Consider the following 8,269-nt stretch of genomic DNA (forward strand, 5'->3'; position numbering starts at 1 on the left):
GTCCTTCATGACGGCCACCACATTCGGTAAGTGCTCGGTCAGATGCCATTGAGCTTATTCTTGAACGCCATGTCATTTTTATAGTACGAAGGATGGTGGATACTCAACCGTGAAGGGTGAGTTGTTGTGTGATGCGTGCTTTGCCGTATCTGCGAATTTCGTAGTTAGGAGCAAGGGGCGTTCTGGCAGTGCGTGCATGATTCGTTTCAGGCACGAATGCACATTATGTCCTACGACATACACATTATCCATGATCGTAAATGTGAGGTCGTTATTGTATCGATGGTACACCATCCAAACCAACCTAGTTTTGTAACATAGCTGATATGCTGGAGACAAGGTGGCTATTGTGCATGGCGTCAGAAGAAATCGTAAGATTTGCTTCTTTTGTTGAACTTGTCGATTTAATCATTCATGCACTCAATGTTGTTCTACACTTTTGGATGAAGCTCGAGGACAATATGTGTGAGACGACATGATCTGTTCATAGAAACCTTGTTGAACATCTGGTTAATCTCGTTGAGTTTGAACTATTTATTGTACTAAACCTACTTCATGCTATGTATGATGGATGATTTGTTTATTGTCTATCCGAACTTTGAGACGTGTTTGCATTGAATTTCGTCCGGTCAATTCAAACACCGATTGAAATGTATGCGAACATCATTGAATGGTCGGCTGCCATATCCGTGTCCATGAATTGACCCCCCTTTCCGCGGATGCCGGAGCAAATTTGCGGGTCATCGTTATTCAAGACCGATCGGTCGGTATATTTCTAGCCATCTGTTTCATTCCATATTTTATCACTGCAATGACACGAAGAAGGACGAAAATGTGCCGGTGCTATGAGATGTCACTCGTAATCAGTGACGTGTCGGCCGTAGAAAACGGTACTCATACGTATTTTTGCACGTATTTGGCACTAGCGGCCAAGGACTCGGGCGTCTGACAACACCGTAATCAGTGACATGATCATAGCGTATGCAGATCCCATTGGCCCCGGCCCGGCCGGACGGATGGTGCCTGCTGCTGACAAGTGACAAGCTACGATCACGGGCGTCCGTTTTTAAGCAGATAATCATCATTATTCCAAACCCAGGAGGATCAACAACCGGGAATATTTTACCAACATGTCACTACTCCACAAAGTAGCAGGTTAAGTCAACTGCTTACTACACTACACACTACTCAACCATCTCAACGATCTTTTTATCTATATAATACTCGTCGATAATCTAGCGGGTGGATTCCGTCTACATCCGCGAAATGATTTTGTTCCCTCTCCGATGATGATTCGCTGGGTTTTCTCCGCCGTGTCAAAGATCTGGAAGCCGGAAATGTCAAACGCGCTTGACCCGTGGAACTTTCTTGCTATGCTAGGCCTAAGCAGTGTACCAGCCGTGATTATATTAGCGCTGATGTTGCCCGATCGGCAGAGTTTTTTTATGCGTACGTCCGCTTTCGTTGTGATTGTTGTATCTTGTTTTCTTCTTTTCTGCGTGCCGCGTGAACCCGTGGTGCAGGGCATGTGTGTGGTATCGGGTGGCCGGCGACTGCATTTTGATCGGCGTTTGTTTGTTGGAGAGAGATATGGTATGGTCGCCGTGAATCATGCATGCACGTCGCCGGCCGGGGGTTCCGTTGAGCGGTTTTAACTGCGCTGCTCCAACGGTTTTGCAAGTGGAAATTTGCGTGTGCTGTCGTGAGCATTGCGGGTGGACCTTCACATGGAGAACGGAGCGGTTTTCATGAAATGTGCGCGTGTTTTCTTACCGAGTCGGTGTGTGCATTGCTCTTTGACCGATCTGTGCCGGGCTCGTGTAAAAATATATATAAAAAAACTGGCAAGGAGATGTGCAGCAAGCCGCGTTGGCGGCACGACGAGCCGGAGAGGGGCGTCGGAGTACAGGACACATGAGAATACTATTCCCTCCCTTTCCATTTGAAGGAACCATGTCAACAAATTCGGAATTTTTTTTGCGGGATTATTTTCTCCTGATATTCAATATATTTGTCACACTTGGAGTCTCGTTGCGATTGAAATGCTTTTGAGTTCAACACCATATTTAATCCATGTAAATGATAGAGGGAGTTTCCATGTTACTAGTCTACTGCATCTTTTATTTATTTATAGGGTTTATCTCAATTTTCTCGCTTTTCCAGTTTGAAGGTTCATCTCCATCTCAATTTTTTTCTTGTGAAACCATTCCATCCCTTTACATTTGAAGGAACTATCTCAAAATGTCCAGATTTTCACTGTATCAGTCACACTTTTTTTAGAGTCTCATAGCGTCGAAATGCTTTCAATTCCACTAGTCAACTACCTCATTTTCGGTTTATAGGGTTTATCTCAATTTTTTCGCTTTTCGGGTTTGAAGGTTTAGAGCATCTTCAAGGCGGATCTTCAAATCTCCACTATATGTTCGGTTAGTAGTCTGGACGTATGTATTCCGGTATCCAAGACACAAACATGGGGAAGTTTCCGGACATGCATTTGACCAATCACATGCATGGTCCCTCTCATCATCTAAACTCACTCTTTTCCTGAAAAATTCTATCGTATTAAGTGGCGCGACACGCGACATAGGTAGTAAAGAAATGATTTTGGGCCCAATTCATACTTCTTTTTTAATTGGAATTCTTATCCTGCCTCGGTCGACTTGTGATTGAACATGTAATGGGGAGCAATAAAAAGAAGACTTATAAAATGGAAAGCTGTTTTTTTTAGGTACGACAATGAATACTTTTATACAGTGTGGCTTTTGTTCCTATGTTTCTCTCCTTCCCTTCTCTCCACTAGTAAATGCATATGTACAATGCAGGTTGATATCTAGTGGGGCGTTAAACTAGATTCCAAAAAAGTAGGAAATTTATTGCATGTTGTATTAGGTAGTACTCCCCGGTTTCTAAATATAAGACCTTTTGGAGATCCCAAATATGGACTACATACAGAGTAAAATGAGTGAATCTATACTCTGTATTATATCTATATACATCCGTATGTAGTTCATATTAAAATCTCTAAAAGGTCTTATATTTAGGAACGGAGGGAGTACAATATTTGTCTATGAAAGGTAGGATATTAATTAAAGGTTAATTATGTGGTTAGTGCTAAAGTTACTATTTGGTATGAATTTGATTGCACGCTAAGCATCTCTAAAAGGTCTTATATTTAGGAATGGAGGGAGTACAATACTTGTCTATGAAAGGTAGGATATTAATTAAAGGTTAATTATGTGGTTAGTGCTAAAGTTACTATTTGGTATGAATTTGATTGCATGCTAAGCATGTTGACCGCTCACCATTGGAGTAATCTAGGTCGTTGGATGTATATGGTTTGATGGACGAGATTAGTTGGATCTGCTCTTCGGATCTTTTTATATTAGTATAGATAAGTAGGCCATTACGTTGAGATGCAAACATTATCCCTAAACCAAATAATACAACAGCACTTAAATACCAATAAATAGCACTCCCAATGCTTGGCTCTTAGCACGTTATTATAAGCAAAATGCTTAGGTGATACTGAAATTAATGCTTTGATCAGGTGTGACTTATCTCCCTATTTTCACCTCTCTTGTCTTCACAAGGGTTTGAAGATTAGGATCCAAATCTTACCCTTAAACCCTTTAATGCAATATCACTTAGATACAACTCATAAGAGACATTGCATTGTGGTGTTTCTCTCTAATATCTTCTCACTACATGTGATGACATGTTAATAGCCAATGCATTGAGTGTCCTAAGAGATAATACATTGAGGTGGTTGTCTTTAAATTATTTTCACCACCTAGGATGACGCATTAAGAGCCAATGCGCTGAGGCTGCCCTTAGTTCAATTTTGCTCCAAAGTTGTCTCGAAAAGTCTAAAAGATTGTTTCACACCTAGTGGTAGTGATTGGTTGGATAAATAAAATTAGCGCCTAGTTTTAATAGAGCATGTTTTAGTACGAATTTTTTGGAAAACTGGTTTGACCAAGAATTACGTTATGAATAAGTATGCGCCTAATCGTGTTTCCATTAGAACCCACACTAGACATACCCTAAGTAGGCAATTCTTCGACACACTTTGTTTTCCAGCTTTAAGAAAAGTAGAAAACTAGGATTTACTATCCCTAAAGTTGTTAGGCTAACCAAACAATTTTTAGTTAGTTATAAACATAAATATGTTTAGGAAAACCTGATCCAGTAAATCCTTCATATCTAAACAACCCCTAAGAGCCCATACGCTCAATTATCTTCAGATGTGCGCAGGGAGGAAGCTACAAAAAACACTTCACGGTGTTTCACTAGGGGTCAACTATACAATTGAACAATAATTAGTATTGATTTGATGAAAGTTTGGCTAAGACTCACGGTGATAGATAACACCAGGGCGATGCGATATCGCCGACTTTAGATGTGGGAAGATAAGTGGCGGGACGAGGAAGATAATGGTGAGGAGGTTTGATGGAAATGGCCACCAAAGGGGTAATAAACACCCACTTAGGTTTAGAGCTAGGCTTTACTAAGATGATACAGTTTACATACTATGAGAACGCTATCAGATCAAGGATTAGCGCAAATTGAATGTGAGTTGCGATGGGAGTGTGAGGCCAAAGAAATTGAGGGCGGAGAAGGGCATTGAAATAGAAGAAGAACTATATTTAGTTTTAACCCAACAAATTAACCAAGAGATGCATAATGGTTTTGTAAAGATTTTAGGACCTCAAGTTTATACAGAAATATTTATATCAAAGAGTTGAATCCATCCTCTATTTCCTAAAAGTACTTTTCACTCTAAAATATAATTCTTTCTCTTAAAAAACAATATATGAGTTCGTGAGGAGTTGGTTTACCATGTTATCTCTTTATCTACAACTACTTTTAACCACACATAATTTGTAAGTTGGCACTAGTTAAGTTGTATCTAAGCACATATGTAAAAAAGCTAGCCCACAGTTCATAGTTCGCTTTCAAAGTCATTTTTTTTCATCAAACCACTAATTCCTTGTAGCTAGTTATTCCTTTCAGCTTGTTATTCAGCACTAAAAAACCAACTCCTCCCCATGACCGTCTTGTCCATCCATGAAAGTTTCTCTGGCTATTGGATTATTTGGGTACGCCCGTTGTCTCGAAGGGAGGTGGCTCCCCGCGAGCCCGAGTATAAATTTTTAAATCAACGTCTTCAATGGTAAACGATCTCTATCCCCACATGTACTCACACACTTGAGTTAATGATGCTCGACAAAACAAATTCCCAGAAATGGTCTATACAAGGACACGTAGCTATGTGACGAAACCTATTCCAAGAACGGTCGATGCAAGCACACATATCTGAGTGATTACGAAAATGATTTTTATAGTGGAAATCGTAAAAGTCAACATGCAGATGGGAATTTTGTGGATCTCGAAACGGCCGATCTTCCTGTTCTCAACGCTGCCAGCAAGCTTGTGGGCTACATCCCAGCAACGGTTGATACAAGCGCACATATCGGAGTAATTAGAAAACCAGTCTTGAGATAAAAAATTGTAAAGGGAGACATGTATACCGATGTTCCTATTCACCACACCACCATCAAGCTCACCGACGCAAAACCCCAGTTGCCTGTCGGCGGTGGAAACCCTAACTCCTTCCCGTGACCGTCTTGTCTATCTATGACAATTTCTTGCGCTAGTGGACTATTTTGGGAGGATTGTTGTTGGGTAGGAAGGTGGCCGATTGCGAGCTCGGGTAGAATTTCCTAAAAGCAGCGGCTCCCGTCGTAAAACGACATGGCGCTTCACGTGTACTTCATGCACTCGAGTTAATGATGCGCGACAAAACAAATTAACGGTTCAGACGATCACACGTAAGAGAGTTAATGTCACGCGACGAAACAAATTCCCGGTAACGATCGATACAAGCGCACGTACGGGAATAATGACACAAACGCTTCACAATGAAAATCGTAAATGCGGGCATGCACATGGCAATTCCGTTGATCCTAAAACGGAAATTTAAACCCCGTCGATGGGATCTTAAAAAGTCGATGTTCTCGCACGGCAATTTTACAGGATAACCGTAGGCTCATTTCGTTTCACAGAAATACAATACAGACGCAGACACTCACTAGTTTGGAATATATATAGGAGTATAAATTTCCCCGTTGTTACGTGTCACGTGGTAGAGATGTGGCGTGATGAGTGCTGCAATGTTTGGACTGTGCCCCAAGTGAATGCTGTTCCGGAATTGCAGAGTAACGGAGGCGACGGCCAGCCGGGAGGCAGGATGCAACGGACACGGCAAACCAGCGGAACGGAATGGAACGGAACATCACCGGTGAGCGAGAAAGGGGGGAGAAAAGCGCTGTGGGAAAGTTGGTTCTTTTATTACCGGGCCTGCCTGCCTGCCGTTCCCCCGGCGTCACGGCTGCATCTCCATCGGCTGAGCGAGCAGAGCTCCCTCCCTCCGTCTCTCTCCCGGTCCCTTGGCCTCCCTCGCGGCTATAAAAAATACTCGCCTCCCTCCAATCCCTCTTCCCCGACCCGATCGACCCCGCCCCACCCCACCCCGCCCCGCCCCATACGACGGCAATCGCCGACGCCGACCGATCCGGCCGCCGCGCGGAGCAGGGGAGGAGCCAGCCTCGCCTTTCGGACCGGCCAGACCGCGCGATGCGTCCGGGCGGGCCGCCGAACGCGCGGCCGGGCCTGCAGCAGCAGCAGCCCGGCACGCCGGGCCGGGCGCGGCGCCGGCCGGATCTCACGCTCCCGCTCCCGCAGCGCGACCTGACGTCGCTGGCCGTGCCGCTGCCGCTGCCCCCGCCCCCGTCCTCCGCGCCGTCGTCCACGTCCTCGTCCGGGTCGGGGTCGGGGTCGGGCGGCGCGTCGTCCATGCCCATGCCCATGTCCATGACCCCGCCCAACTCGGCCGGCTCCGCGCCGCCCGCGCCCCCGCCGCTGGGCGAGCTGGAGCGGGTCCGCCGCGTCGGGAGCGGCGCCGGCGGGACGGTGTGGCTGGTGCGGCACGCGCCCACGGGCCGCGCCTACGCGCTCAAGGTGCTCTACGGGCACCACGACGAGGCGGTCCGGCGGCAGATCACGCGGGAGATCGCCATCCTGCGCACGGCGGAGCACCCGTCCATCGTGCGCTGCCACGGCATGTACGAGCAGGCCGGCGAGCTGCAGATCCTGCTCGAGTACATGGACGGCGGGTCGCTGGACGGCCGGCGCATCGCGTCCGAGTCCTTCCTCGCGGACGTGGCGCGGCAGATGCTGTCGGGGATCGCCTACCTCCACCGGCGCCACATCGTGCACCGCGACATCAAGCCGTCCAACCTGCTCATCGACTGCGGGCGGCGCGTGAAGATCGCCGACTTCGGGGTGGGGCGCATCCTGAACCAGACCATGGACCCCTGCAACTCCTCCGTGGGCACCATCGCGTACATGAGCCCCGAGCGCATCAACACCGACCTCAACGACGGCAACTACAACGGCTACGCCGGCGACATCTGGAGCTTCGGCCTCAGCATCCTCGAGTTCTACCTGGGCCGCTTCCCGCTCGGGGAGAACCTGGGGAAGCAGGGCGACTGGGCGGCCCTCATGTGCGCCATCTGCTACTCCGAGTCGCCGGCGGCGCCGCCCACCGCGTCCCCGGAGCTGCGGAGCTTCATCAGCTGCTGCCTCCAGAAAAACCCGGCGAAGCGGCCGTCCGCGGCGCAGCTGCTGCAGCACCGGTTCATCGCCTCGCCGCCGCCGCAGCAGCCGCAGGCCCTCGCCGCCCCGCCGTGCTGACGGCTCCCCGCCGTAACCAAGTTAAATTCGGAGGGATCATGGGTGGACGGTGGCCGGTGGCGAGACGTGGGATCTAGGAGGAGGGGCGATCGATCTTTCCTCCTCTTAGCCATTTTGGGTAGTGAAGCCACCACCACAAATTTACCCATCCAATCCCTCTGTTGTTGCCGTCGCTCCTGAAATTAAGCTCAAGCTTTTTCTTTAGTTCCTGTTAATGTCAATTAAATGTTGTCCCCTCCAAAAGATGATGATTATTCTGATGATGATGATGATGATGATTCTGATGATTATTCTGATGATGATACAGTATGGGCTGTTAAAAATGCAATTTCTTGTTCCGAATTTGATCTGCTAGGAATTGTAGGGAGACGATGAGATGACGACAGGAGAAGCTTCTTGGATGCCGAGGCGGATTCGGCCGGATCGCCACCATGGATATAAAATATAAAAATGGAACAAATTTTTGAAACGGGGGGACCAGAGCAGCCAACTTTAATCGGAGCCCTCTCTTGCT

At 47.1% G+C, this 8,269-nt stretch overlaps 1 protein-coding gene across 1 annotated transcript; it reads left to right on the forward strand.

Annotated features, from left to right (window-relative positions):
* The first annotated feature begins 6,353 nt into the window (after positions 1–6,353).
* Positions 6,354–8,042, forward strand: LOC125514999 (mitogen-activated protein kinase kinase 5-like). The gene has a single exon (XM_048680407.1). The coding sequence runs from the start codon at positions 6,637–6,639 to the stop codon at positions 7,753–7,755; it is 1,119 nt and encodes a 372-aa protein (XP_048536364.1). The 5' UTR covers positions 6,354–6,636; the 3' UTR covers positions 7,756–8,042.
* The last annotated feature ends 227 nt before the right edge of the window (positions 8,043–8,269 follow it).

The sequence above is a fragment of the Triticum urartu genome, chromosome 6, assembly GCF_003073215.2.
Source record: "Triticum urartu cultivar G1812 chromosome 6, Tu2.1, whole genome shotgun sequence".
Taxonomy (NCBI): domain Eukaryota; kingdom Viridiplantae; phylum Streptophyta; class Magnoliopsida; order Poales; family Poaceae; genus Triticum; species Triticum urartu.

Coding starts and splice junctions, on each gene's coding strand:
- LOC125514999 (XM_048680407.1), top strand. CDS start 6,637: ATGCGTCCGGGCGGGCCGCCGAACGCGCGGCCGGGCCTGCAGCAGCAG.